Genomic DNA, 13,425 nt, shown 5'->3' on the forward strand with positions numbered 1-13,425 from the left:
CCTGTGTCAGCTGGAATCTAATTGCTTTGGACTGTTGACAAAATTTCCCCCTTATGAAACATGACCTTGAAGCAGCCACAAAGCAAAGAGGGAAAAGATGAAGACTTGTAATCCAATCAGTGCACTCTCGCAGTGGAAATGTACACTAACCCTTCATAAACATTAATGAGACACAGCGATGTTTCACAGGAAGAGGATGTGCCCTCTTGTTTAGTTTGGATTTTATAGTTTCTCTCATTGCTTAACAACCACAAGCCTTTTTGGAGTAATAGTAGATTAAGGTGCTTAAATGTAGACTTGGTAGGTGATTTGCTGAGGCATATAATATAAATCTGTGTGTGTGTGTGTCTTGGGGGTTTCCTCCTCAGGCTGCCAGTGTTTCTCCCATGCCTTTGACTGTTATTACGACCCAGAGGTGGAAAAGAGGGGAGCAAGTTTAGACACCTTCGGCAGGTACGATGGAGGAGGAGTGTGCATCAACTGCCAGGTATGAAATGCACATCAAGTCCAAACTGATTCCTGTGTCTGAATGTGTGTGTGGTTGCAGGGGAGGTGGAGGGAATAAAAAGAAGAAAGAAAATTCCATGTTGCGTCGGCATATTTGATGTAGTCCTCTGTGGAGTATTTGATACTGTATTATTAACACTGCAACTTTTAAAGGGGGATTTTGAGGACAAAATGAATTATTCTTATGACTCCTGAAAAAAAATGTGGAGTTTTCATGTGCTAGTCCAAAAGAAAACTTTAATTTCAATGAACTTGTTAACGTAGTGCATACGTTATTGATGACATTATATTTGTGTTTATTTTAAGCACAACACTGACGGAGTGAACTGTGAGCAATGTGTTGAAGGTTTCTACAGACCTTATGGAGTTCCCCCTGAGTCTCCCACTGGGTGCATACGTGAGTTACATTTTTAACAGTTGTACAGTTGCTCCCTTGATTTTCTGACACATTGAAATTCACAGTTTCCGATTCTTTTTGAATCTGAATTAGTTTCTTTTAAAATATGGAGCCAAATGACAAAAAGTAGTGAAAATCGACAGTAAAATGCCAAAAACATTTAAAGAGCTGTGTGTGGTACATTGTAAACATTTACATGTTGCTGTCCGTCAAATTTCAAGGAGGCGGCCCTAGTTTGTTTTATAAAATACAAATCATCTCACCGTGTAGGAATTTGACCTACAAAATGTATGACAAACATGTTAAACTAAAATACAATATACAGGCATCAGTGTCTGGTTTGGGACAGACTTAAACCTCACCACTGCACAAACAGCACTGGCACCAGTGTTTGTATTATTGCTTAACTGGGCTATCCTCCTGTTTATATTAGTTTAACTGTTCCTCTGTGTATAAATAGCTGACAGTTGTGTTTGGACTTTACAAAGTAGTGGAATTAAACTGGTTGCCCTTAGAGCTTTGAAAGTAAACCATAAAATCTACAATCTCAATTAAGTTAGCTCATCAGAGGAAGATGTTTGTTATGACAAAACAAGAGACAAGAAGGTTGACTCATTATTATTTGCTTCTGAGATTTTTCAATTTGAGATGATAGATGGTAGGCAGCTTTCTAACTTTTTTACTGATACGAGATGTGCAGCAAATGTTTCATCACTTTTTTACTTCTGTGCTGTGTTGTGTATGCATGTCCATTTCAGTCTAAATCTGTTGGCATGTACATCTGTTTGTCTATACACTTGACCCCACAGCCTGCAGGTGTGATGCGAGGAATACGGCTGGCTGTGAAATGGGGTCTGGAAGGTGTCTCTGTAAGCCAGAGTTTGCTGGACAAAACTGCGACCTGTGTGCCGATGGATACTATTACTACCCTCAGTGCATTCGTAAGTTTTGTATTCGTTATCCCATACTCAATTCCCATTTTTTCCCAATGGTGTGGATTAATAGATAGGCAGTTTTGAAACATTCAAGATCATTCACATATCACATAGTGACATAAAATTACCTTTTTGTTGAGGCTCAGTAACATAAAAACATACAAACATTCACACTAAGACTCACATCAATTCATAAAATAGTACCCTGAATAGGTAAAAACACATATGCACAGCATTTTAAAACATGGATGAATGTTATAAATCCATCATTCTGGTGTCATTTGGGATGAATCAAATCTGTGATAACTGCTTGAATGGGCAGTGTTAAAGGCAAAGGAAGGCACAATTATCCCTACTTAATTACTTTGAATCAAGAAATACATAATACTTATCAAACTCAAATTAAACATCATGATTTGTCAAAGTATACATATTCTTTATTGTTGAGTTAGCAAACATATCCTTTAATGGCTGGAAATAGTGTCATGTCCCCCCTGGTGTTGCCTTTTGCATTTCTGTCTATTCATTTTTTTACCTTAAGCGAAACAATTGTAACATACTTAAATAAGTATGCTTTAAATCTCGCTGGGCTGAATGCAGACAGAAGTATGCACATGTAACAGGACTGACTTGATCACAGTCCACATGCCAATACCTCCATTTAAAGAAGTGAATAAAGACGTCAGGCACACAAAGAGAGCTTCCCTCCTTTCTTTCGTTCTTAACTTTCTTCAGACTCAGGGGTCTTCAGGAACACAGAGATAAGCCACTCAGTTTATCTTCTGTCATTTTTTAAAAGTTTTTTTTTTTTTTGGTCTGTTTTGGATGGAGGCAAGCCTTTTTTAAGGTCTCTGCTTGAACTTGCTGCAGCATTCAGCTTCTGTGCTCCCGGAATTTAAATTAAAGTCTAACTGACAGTTATTTGTTTTCACAGAGATTTAACTTTCAACGGGTTATTCGCTTCAATGAACCTTTAATTAAACCTGTGTTAATATCTAAAGATGTCATATGTTTAAGATGAAACATAGTACGTCGTGTTTTTAACCATTATTATACAGAAAAAGAAACAAATCTTTTTTCTGCTCCAGGTGTGTTGTCTCTCGTGTCATATAAACCTGACATTAATTGAACACTGATTCAAACAAAATACTGATTCTAAGTTTGAGATTTTATGAACGATAGATATATTTATTACTAGAAGATGTAATTAAAACTGGGGGTCTTGTCACTGAGCTGTTAACACTGACAAACTAGTCTCGACACGCTGACACGGTTATTAGCAGGCTGCCTGGGTCTCAAAAGTTCATACAAGTTGTGTTTTGGAAACATTAGATCTAAGTCAATGATTGCTGGAGGAAGTGTTTGATATTTTGGGAAATACACATGTTTGCTTTCGTGTAAAAAGTTAATTGAATGATTGATACTACTCTAGTGTTTGTATGGGAATAACAGACACATAAAAATAGCTAGGAGCCAGTTAGCTTAGCTTTGCATAAAGACTGAAAATAAAGGGAACAAGCTGGACTGGCTTAAAGGTAACAAAGGTACAAACACCCAATTGCTTGTAGGGGCACATCCAAGGGGTGATCTGGGGTGGTACACCCTCCACTCTCCCTCTTAAATCTCATTGGCCACCCACAGGGGCCAACTCTTAAACCTTCCCAATCGGGGGCAGGAATTAAAAAAACATAACTATTTTATTGGGTTATGTTGTCAGACTTTTTCAGACCTTGAAAAAGTTTGCACCCAATATGTATATGTTGCTATGTTAATATTAGAGTAGGTACGATTGTTGAAGACAGACAAGGTTAAAAAGCTATATACTGTATATACAGTATGTGCACACACACTTTATCCCACCACTCTATGAAGTCAGTACCTCTGTTTGGCCCTGCAGTCAGGAAACAGTCCAGACACACCCTGCCTACTAGCACCTCTGAAGCTGGCTCATTAACATACGAAATCTTACTTTTTTAATCCCCATAAAACTAGACTTTAAAAGCAAGGTGAGCTTTACTGCTGGTCTGAAACTGTGTAATGTGTAGAGCAGTATTCAATGTCTTCAGTATTCAATTTTTGGATACGATATGATGAAAATGTAATCACGTTGCCTCAAATTGCATTGTGGTCTGTTGTTTTTTTGGGTTGCAAAAGCAATCCCCAACGGCAATAAATAAAGGTGACACTTGCTGACTGTTTCCAATCAGTTGAGGTCTTAACTTGGGTGCCTTTCTTTTGCAATCAGGTTATCCTGTATATGAGACGACCACCAAATCCCCCGCAGGACCTATTGTGGGTAAGATAGAGAGACAAGGTTTGGCAGTGTCTTTTAGCACTGTTTAGCGTGATTGATGAATCTGAACAATCAAAAATATAAGTGATTCTTTTCATCTCCATTCTGTCTTCCTTCTCTCCGTTTAGGACCCGTTGCCTGCCCTCAGGGTTATTTCGGCCCACCCAACTGTCAGCGTGAGTGTGATAACTCGAGATATGTTGTTCTACTATAGAAGTGTTTACACACCAATGCTATGCTAACTGCATTCTTCTGTATCTAAAAACAAGCTGCTGGTACTGTATCCTCTTAAAGAGCTGCTTTTAACAAGGCAGTCCTTGACTTTTTTGTTGCCTGAGTCACATTTACTGAAAAGCATCCCAGGTTGTTAAAAAGGGCTTTAGAGGAGGCACCACTGAGTCTGACTTGGTTATATGTTGATACCATAAGGCAGAAGTCAGTGAATAAACAGCTGATGTACACAGCTAAAGCTTTAGGTCATTGGTATGTTTGTAGGCTTTAAGAAACAGAACTTACAGGATGTTTTGTTTGAATAGACTGATTGAAATACTTGTCTTATAAATATCAAGAACAAGGAAATTTTGCTGCTCTGTGACAGCCGAGCTCTTGCAATATTCAAGCACTGACGGTCTTATCTTGTATTTCAGTGGGGATTTAAGTTTGAGTGCTCCTCAGTAATCAGATGGGACTTTTCAGTGAGAACTAAGCAGTCTATTTTTAGGGAGAGTAGCCCCTGTTCTAAATTCCCTTTTCTGGTTTTCTTCAAGCTGGGAAAGCAATTATAATTAATATGGAATTTCTATTCAAACATTGACCTTTAGCCCCTGGCTGTTTCTGCCTTATCACTTGTCAGAGAATGAAAGCAAACAATAACTTTTCTTTAGCTTGTCCTTCAACCTGTGAACTGACTGAGGAGGAATTTCATCCACAGCCTTTCAAAAGCTGATTTTAGTGTTAGGAGCTGCTTAGGGGCAAGTAAACCGTTGGCAGTCTCTGGTGGCTATCCTGTCCGAGCCCCAAGTCTAGTCGCATACCAATAGCAGGCGAGACCTGGCAAGATGTGAGCATGGGGGCAGCCGTACCACTGTGTGCCACCATATGAGGAAAGTCCAACTGAAGGAAATACTAGCTTTTTTCTTGTTATTTTGATCCAAAGAAAAAGCTTAGGCTCATTTTAGATAAGGCCTGAATATGTATTATAAACTGTTTTTATGTGTGTCCACAGAGTGTGTATGTGACTACAGAGGGACCGTGTATGGTGTGTGTGATGCTTTGGGTCGCTGCCTGTGCCGGCAGGGTGTGGAGGGAGAGCGATGTGACCGCTGTCGACCAGGATACCACTCCTTCCCAAACTGCCAGGGTGAGAAAGAATCAGTATAACAACTTTACCCCCCCCCCCCCCCCCCCATCAGTGTACCATGACTGAATGAGTATGAAGTATTTTGAATTTTGAGAGATGTGACCAAAGTAGGCGTACTAAGAAGAAAAAAACAGGTGAATGTTTTCTAATGTCAGTGAAATCAGTACAAATATTTGTAACTAATTGCATTGTTACACAATAAGGGTTGGTGTTTAAAAATGGTATTTGTATACTAGAAGGCTCCTATCTGCATTTTGTAGTAAACACCAAGCACGGCATTTTGGGTATTTTATAGTTCAAGCTTAGTACTTTTGACACTTGACTTCAAGGTTCTAAAATCACACGAGAACCTGGACCAAAACAGTCTATTTTATCTAATCATCAATATTAACATTTTTAAAACAATGGTCTACAAAAAAAGTAGTTTTTCACTCCTAAATTTTAAAGTATCTAAGTTTTTATGGTACAGGTCCCTTTACAAATTTAAAAAGATTTCCAGTACACCTGCTTGCAGTAGAAATACAGATCTATAGAAATCAGTTATTTGTATTTAAATGTTTGCCTCTTCCTGCAGTGTGTCTCTGTGATGGCGCTGGTGTTTCTGACATTGTGTGCAGTCCGAGTGGCCTGTGTGTTTGCCTTCCCAACTATGGGGGACAGAATTGTGACGAATGTGCCCCAGGTTACTATGGATACCCAGACTGTGCTGGTGAGTGAGTTTGAGCACTTCATGTCCACCAGTGTCTCTCTATCGCAGATGAACTTACTGTGTGCATGTGATCTGATGAAAATAAATGTTGCAGCTGGTTTCATTGGGCATTCCGTGGCCTCTTCTCATGGCTCTGTGGAGCGAACTTCTTCAGCCTCCCACAGAATCCCGTAAAGCCTGTTATTGTCATCCTCTTGGATTTATTTACAACATTTCACAGAGAGCTGGAACATGAGTTATATATGGACTACTTCCTTTCAGGGAATCATTTTCCTAAGAAGAGACCACTGGGAAATCAGATTTTGGAAAATAAAGCAGGAGTCATTAAAATGGCTACAGGCTAATATTTTTGGTATTTACTTTGTCATGTTTTGTTACCACAGCGTGCCGATGTTCACAGGAAGGCTCATACAGCAACATATGCAACCAAGTATCGGGTCAGTGCCTGTGTCTCCCAGGGGTGGTGGGTCAGCAGTGTGACCGCTGTGCTTCTGGACTCAGGTTCCCCCAGTGCTCAGGTGACTACAACAAGAACTATCAAACCTGGTTAAACTCTTGAGTCATTTCAGTACTGGACTGTGCTGCAATTAGGTCATAAATAATATATTTTACGAGGAATTGTATTCAGAAAAAAATCATCTCTTATGCTCTTTTGTTTAAAAATATACTTTTTCAAATGTGTTGATTGTTCTCTGTTTGATCCTCTTATTTAAACATTTGGTTTCTTTTACTTCAGGGCGAGTTTAATAGTTGACCACTGACTTTACATTTGACTGTTTTTTGTGTGCTTTTAGCCCCCATCAGCTCTTGTAACCTCGTAGGAACTGAGGGTGCTGATCCTCAAACGGTAGGTCAATCTTCATAGCCTTTGGTATATAAAAGCCAGTGTTTTTTTTTTATAATTACAGATATGGCTTCAGAGCTTTACAACTGGTTGCACAGCTGTGCATCTACAACTTCTTAAAGCAGATTTTAAAAGGAAGCGTTCTTCCTGTCAAATGTAAATGCAATTAGAATCAAGGAAAAGAGACTTCCTTCCGATCTGAAATAGAAAAAACAAAGAGTTTCTGGAAGGTCCGTTTGGGCTCTATTTTTGGGCTCTCATATCCAGTCAGTCAGTGATTTTACTGATTGTTAACCTTTCTGACATTTCAATAGGAGCTACCCCTCGGAGAAATCCTTACATTCCTGATCTGTTGTTTCAGGGCTCCTGCCGCTGCAGACCACACGTAGAGGGAGATCTGTGTGACAGGTGTAAACCTCGCTACTGGAATCTGGCTGCAGACAACCCTCGTGGCTGTTTAGGTAAGAGGTGTGAAATCTAAATAGAACAGAAGGTAACGTTTACTTTGCTGTGTAACAAACAGTTGTATTCAGTTGACCCCCTGTCAGCAAAAGTGCCCAAGTCTAATTTTTCTTCTCCTCAACTGAACTCTATGTATATAGCATCTTATCTTTATTAGCATCATATACAAGATTACAGCATCATATATAAGACTACAGTCCACAAAGGAATGAACAGATTAGAAATATATGAGATTAATATTGACATTGACAGCAAGAGACAAGGTTAAAAAGATTAAAACACAAAAAAATTGGTGATGAAATCATTTTTTTCCAGCTTGTATGGGACATGAGGAGAGAGAGAGGAGAGAGACACAGTTACCCAACTGGCTGGAGCATGAAATTAAAGCTCAATGTTCTTCTTTCAGGCTGAGCTCCTGGCTGCAGCATCCTGAACTAGCCTGTAGTTTTCTTCGCGGTTTATTACTGTCCAGAGTACTACTTCTGATCACTGACCCCTGCTGTATTAAACCACCCAGCAGCAATCTGACAGGTTGCTGATATGGGTCTTGGCCCCTCTTACCCAGAGGATATGTCAACATACCCCTGTCAACAAGGCTGGATCTGCCTTCCTGTCCCTCAGAGAGAGCTGAAGAATAACACATCCATACAGGCAAATTCCTGCTTTGAGTTTGAAGCTACACGTGAAGCTGTGAGATTTTGTGCTGTGATTTTGCAGTAATGAGTGAGTAGTGAGTACCCAGTGGGATATTATAAACAACCTCAGGACTTTTACTTTGCCCCCTTCAAACTAAATACCTCTCCCTAATCCACTGGAAATACTTAATAAGAGAATAATAAGGAGACTCCTATTAACAAGCCGGTGAGGGAAAAGCTACTGGCTTTGTCCAGATACCTGTCTTATGTTACAGTTCTGCTCTAAAGCTGGAATGTTGTCACAACCACACTGCCTGAAGACACAAGAAGAAGGAAAAAAAGAGCTTTCAATATCCTAAGAATGCCTCTGGTTGACTGTGGCCGGACATTAAGGGGAGGTTTTTTTCACTAGGTTGAAAGCAAAGCCGTGTCAGTAAATCTCTGAACCTTTTGATGTGCAGATCTCTGAAGATTGTGGGGTTTTGTGCTGCTGTGTTTCACCCATGAAAGTGACAAAATCCTGTAATCAGAGTCTATTCACTGTAGATCCCCCTTTGTATTTTCATAACCTTCTCTCTCCCCCCCCCCCCCCTCTCTCATACCAGAGTGTCAGTGTGATCTGAAAGGGACCATGAGTGGTGTTGGAGAGTGTGAACAGGTGAGTATTTCATTACTTCCGCCATCGACAGACTGCTAATGATTCAGATAAAACAGAAACAGTGTTTTCCACATAGATTCCTGTTTGTTTCATATTGTCACGATGATGTATTTGTGTAGAAAAGTGGACGGTGTCACTGTAAGCCAAATGCGTGTGGACATGCATGTGACTCCTGTAAGGATGGATACTTCCAGTTGCAGAAAAAGAAGTATTTTGGTTGTCAAGGTAAGACATCTCCTTAAACCAAATCTAATTTTTGGTCCCCTTATGCAACGCAACATTTAACTTATAATAGGAGTAAATGTAGGATGCACTGCTGACTGTGTTAGCGGATGCTACACTCGACTCTAATTGTCAGAGTTGAAAGACTTCAAAGTTTCGAGGAGAGAGAGAGAGATTTATTTATTTTATTCAAAATAGGGACAGTGCACTTTAATGAAGATAAATGTGTAAATATGCCAAATTGTACACATAGGCTAATTTCCATTTGAGTCCCTTGGCAGGTTGGTAGTCCACACAAATGCAAATTTACATACAAAAACAACAAGTAATGACCAAACAACAAGATAAACTGTGCATTAGTTGACAGAGACACATATATGTTCCCCTTTAAATATAATTTTCCTCCCTGATAGGTTGTCAGTGTGATGTAGGTGGCGCAGTCGGCATGGCCTGCGATGAGATGTCAGGACAATGTTGGTGTCGGAAGAACGTAGTGGGCCTTAAATGCACTGAGTAAAATCTGAGTTTCTTATATGACACTATGAATTCTTATTCAGACTCACTCATGAAATATTCTTTTGCAAATCCAACGTCTTTTTGTAACTGTCGAACAAAGTTTGTATTTGAGAATGACATGTGTCTTGTCAGGCCAGCCCCACGCTTCTATTTCCCCGACCTGCACCAACTGAAGTATGAGGTTGAGGATGGTACCACGCCAAATGCCAGACCGGTGCGTTTTGGTTATAACCCCCAAGAGTTTCCAGATTTCAGCTGGAGAGGTTACGCTGTTATGTCTCCTGCACAAGTAAGTAGAGGTGTACACCAAAACCTAGACATATTTAACATTGATGCAACTATTCTGATAATTCCACTATAGATCACTATGGGACCATCTGCCACTTTAATAACCTATTATATTTCTTTTTCAGTCTGTTCTGACGCATCCATGATTGTTTGGCTTTTACCACTGTACTGATTTTCCTGCTTAATGCACACAGCTTGCTGTTAAATCAGGTCTGATGTGGAGACCATCTCTTTGAACTAACGCTATCTCTCTTCAGCCGGAGGTGATCCTAACACTTACCCTTGGCTTTCCTGGCCCTTTCCAAATTGTAATGCGCTACTCCAACCCCAAACAAAAGGGGAGAGCACTAGTAAGAGCAAGGATCTTGGTGGTGGACGAAGCTGGCTTACATTCTTGCTGTGACTGTAAGTGAAGGGCGTGCATTCCTTTGGCTTTATTTCCCTCTCTCTCTTTTTTCTCTCTCACCTTTGCTTGCTGTCTGTTGATTAACCTGCTCTGTTTGCTCAAGTTCTCTGCCCACTTTTTTAACCTTTCTCTTAACATTAAACCCTCATGGTCTACTCTAACTTGTGCCATCTTAGTCAGCTGTGTGTCACTCTCGCCCCTGCAGAGTGAGGTCAGAATAACCGTGCATGTTGACCCTAAAGATGGGGCGCAGCACTTATTCCGCGTGGTTCTGCGGTTCACTAATCCAAGCAGCACCAGTGTGACAGGTAGCATCAACGCTACCAATAACAGAGGCGCGGCAGGTAAGGCTGCCTCTGAAGTCAAATTAGCATTTCATGCACATTACATAACATATCATCAAGTTCAACCCATTGTTAAATAAATATAACAGATTACCCATTTTCATTATGCAACCTGGTGCATGCTTTTTTTTTAATGCTGATGCTCCACTCTCCATTTGTTTTCTCTTCTCTCAGAGTGTAGTTGTACATTGATTGACATTTCTGCTTGCTGTTTGGCAGGGTCGGAGCAGAGTAAGGAAGTCATATTCCCTGAGAGTCCTTCCCCATCCTTCCTCACTGTCCCAGGAGAAGGTTTCGCTGAGCCCTTTGCGCTGACCCCTGGGAAATGGATCTTTCACATCAGGGCGGAGGGGGTTCTACTTGTAAGTTTAGAAACAAGACAAAAATGAAGAAATGACCATGTGAAATGCTATGACAAGGATAACACAGTGTACTACTGAGCTTTGTTCATTCCTCTTCTCATTTGTTTAATGGAGAAAAAATAGAAAATACTAATGTACACTTTATCATTCTTATTTTTTTAGGACTATTTAGTGCTGCTGCCTCAGGATTACTACGAGGCACCTTTACTGCAGGAAAAGATCACCGAGCCTTGCACATACATACCCTCTGCAAACAAGGAAACAAAGTAAATCTTTAACATTTCTGTTCAATACAATACAGTACTTTATTGTCCCCCAGGGGGAAATCTGAACTTGATCTTTAAACTGCAATCACAGCTAAAGTTTTAAGTTTTATTCCTGCAGCTATAATGAATCCTATTTCGCAGAAAATGTTATATATTCCACAGAATAAGAAGATGTATCATCATTTCCTCACTATACACTACATTAGCAGGCATTGTACAAAAGTGATAGCCATTAAAATGTCAAAATATTCCTTGCATTAAATAACACAAAAAAGGATCATCTTTCATGCTGACTCTTGAAATACATCTCTGTCTCTGTCTCAGCTGTCTGTTGTATAAACATGTTGCCATGGACGGCCTCAGCTCCGCACTGGGCTCACAGGGAATACTCTCCAGCCGCAGCGGGCGCAGGAGGAGGCAGGCTCGAGTGCGCCGTCCCACTCCAGAACACCCTGAGATGGCCGCTCTCAACGGCAGACAGGTAGAGTAGAAGGCCTGGATTTATGCCTTCATAAAATAAAGTTGACCTTTTTCTGATTTATAGCTTAACTTCAATATTACAGTGATCACCTTTAAAACAGGAGTAGGTTAAACAAAGCTATAAAAAAAACAGACCAATACTATAACGTGCAATTTGTAATTTTACTGATTACTTTGGACCTCTTTTGATTTTCCTTTTAAGGAGTTTTTATTCAAATGAAATAAATTATGACTGATCTGTAGTCGCAGCTTCAACTGAGTCTACGTGTGCCTCGTCCTGGCCCATACGTCCTCGTCCTGGAGTACGCCAGCGAGGTGGACACCGTACAGAATGTCAACATACTGATCAGTGGGCAGTCAGGAGGCCAGATACCGGCAAGAGCTAATATTTACAGCTGTGCCTACAGGTAAGAGCTGTATTTGTTGCCTTTGATTTCACATTTCTTTAACAGGTATTTTTGTCCTGTTTGTAAAAAAATGTAATGTCCTCAAATATTTGTATTTTTAAGTTCTTGTGTGTATTATGCCTTGCAGCTTTTTGTGCCGGAGTGTGGCCGTGGACAGCAACAGTCAGGTGACAACACTTCAGCTCACGCACAAGACAGAGGTTCTTCTGCAAACTTCCACAACGTCATTCCTGCTGGTGAGAGAAACGCTTCCACAAATTAGACATGAATGATCAATAAACTGTCAGAAAATAGAAAAAAACATTTCTGTCTCTCTGTCTGTAGTATAAAGTGTATGCAGTTCCTGCTGAAGAATTCTCCATGGAGTATGTGGACCCTAAGGTGCTGTGTGTTTCCACTCATGGCCGCTTCACTGAAGACAGGTCAGCCACCTTAAGTTAACCCTGCTGAAAGCCGTTAATAACATGGTCACAAAGAAGAATTTTCAACACCTATGAATGTAAGCTGCAATTTAGGAGATGATGCTACAAGACTAAACCTGTGTGGTGTTGTTGAGTGTAAGAATAAACATCTGTTTTCTAGGTGTGATTGCTTACATTCCTCCTGCAGGTAAAGGTCATTTACCTGAGGCTGAAGTTCAAACTCTCTCTTTCTCTCTCTTTGTCTCTGTCACACTAAATTTACTCTCACTGTGAACCTAAACACCAGGTTAGATGGTACAGTGACACACACTTACAGCTGTCAGCTTGAAGTCCTCTCATTTGAGCTACTGTGTCATAAACTAGAAAGGGCCTCCCCAAAGGTAATCTATGTTATTGTTGTGTATTATTCATCAGAGATGCACTGATTGTGAAAATCAGGGCTGATACAGATACTGATGTTTAAAATAACAATGAAGCTGATTCTGATTTGATTTTTACTTATTTTTTATTCTTTGTTTGTTTTTTTAGTAGTCCCTCGTCTTAACAGAAACATATTTTTAAACTGCTTGTCACTGATCTTGTCCAGAGACAGTGTAAGACTCCCACACGGCTGACATTTTCTTTCATGTTTGACCATAAAAACAACTATGTGGATGGAAAGATGTCTCTCACCAGGGCCGATATCGGCCAATATTGATGTTAAACCGATACATTGGTACATCCCTGGTTATTATTAGTACATCTATCTTTATCTCAAATATTAAAGATTCTATTAATACTGAAGTTTACAGAAGAAGAGAAGAAGGATTTTTTGTTTTGTTTTTGACATGTTCTTGCACCAAATTTAGTTTGGAAAAATGAAAGCCCACCCTTGACCAAGAGGGTTGAGTATTTGATGAATTAAGGGGCCTT

The 13,425-nt window shown here is 40.0% G+C and overlaps 1 protein-coding gene across 3 annotated transcripts in view; it reads left to right on the forward strand.

Moving 5' to 3' along the window:
- LOC132979172 (laminin subunit alpha-3-like) overlaps positions 1-13,425 on the forward strand; it is a 60,188-nt gene that overhangs the window by 19,182 nt on the left and 27,581 nt on the right. For all 3 annotated transcript variants that reach the window (XM_061044745.1, XM_061044743.1, XM_061044744.1), the window contains exons 8-28: positions 369-487; positions 814-904; positions 1,714-1,845; positions 4,085-4,135; positions 4,261-4,308; positions 5,358-5,492; positions 6,067-6,201; positions 6,585-6,719; positions 6,996-7,048; positions 7,407-7,506; positions 8,748-8,800; positions 8,920-9,025; positions 9,436-9,535; positions 9,671-9,827; positions 10,438-10,576; positions 10,796-10,938; positions 11,101-11,204; positions 11,529-11,685; positions 11,928-12,091; positions 12,219-12,327; positions 12,416-12,513. In XM_061044745.1, the coding sequence (XP_060900728.1) occupies positions 369-487; positions 814-904; positions 1,714-1,845; positions 4,085-4,135; positions 4,261-4,308; positions 5,358-5,492; positions 6,067-6,201; positions 6,585-6,719; positions 6,996-7,048; positions 7,407-7,506; positions 8,748-8,800; positions 8,920-9,025; positions 9,436-9,535; positions 9,671-9,827; positions 10,438-10,576; positions 10,796-10,938; positions 11,101-11,204; positions 11,529-11,685; positions 11,928-12,091; positions 12,219-12,327; positions 12,416-12,513 (2,329 nt within the window). The remainder of the gene's footprint in view (positions 1-368; positions 488-813; positions 905-1,713; positions 1,846-4,084; positions 4,136-4,260; positions 4,309-5,357; positions 5,493-6,066; positions 6,202-6,584; positions 6,720-6,995; positions 7,049-7,406; positions 7,507-8,747; positions 8,801-8,919; positions 9,026-9,435; positions 9,536-9,670; positions 9,828-10,437; positions 10,577-10,795; positions 10,939-11,100; positions 11,205-11,528; positions 11,686-11,927; positions 12,092-12,218; positions 12,328-12,415; positions 12,514-13,425) is intronic.

Source organism: Labrus mixtus, chromosome 8 (assembly GCF_963584025.1).
Source record: "Labrus mixtus chromosome 8, fLabMix1.1, whole genome shotgun sequence".
Taxonomy (NCBI): Eukaryota; Metazoa; Chordata; class Actinopteri; order Labriformes; family Labridae; genus Labrus; species Labrus mixtus.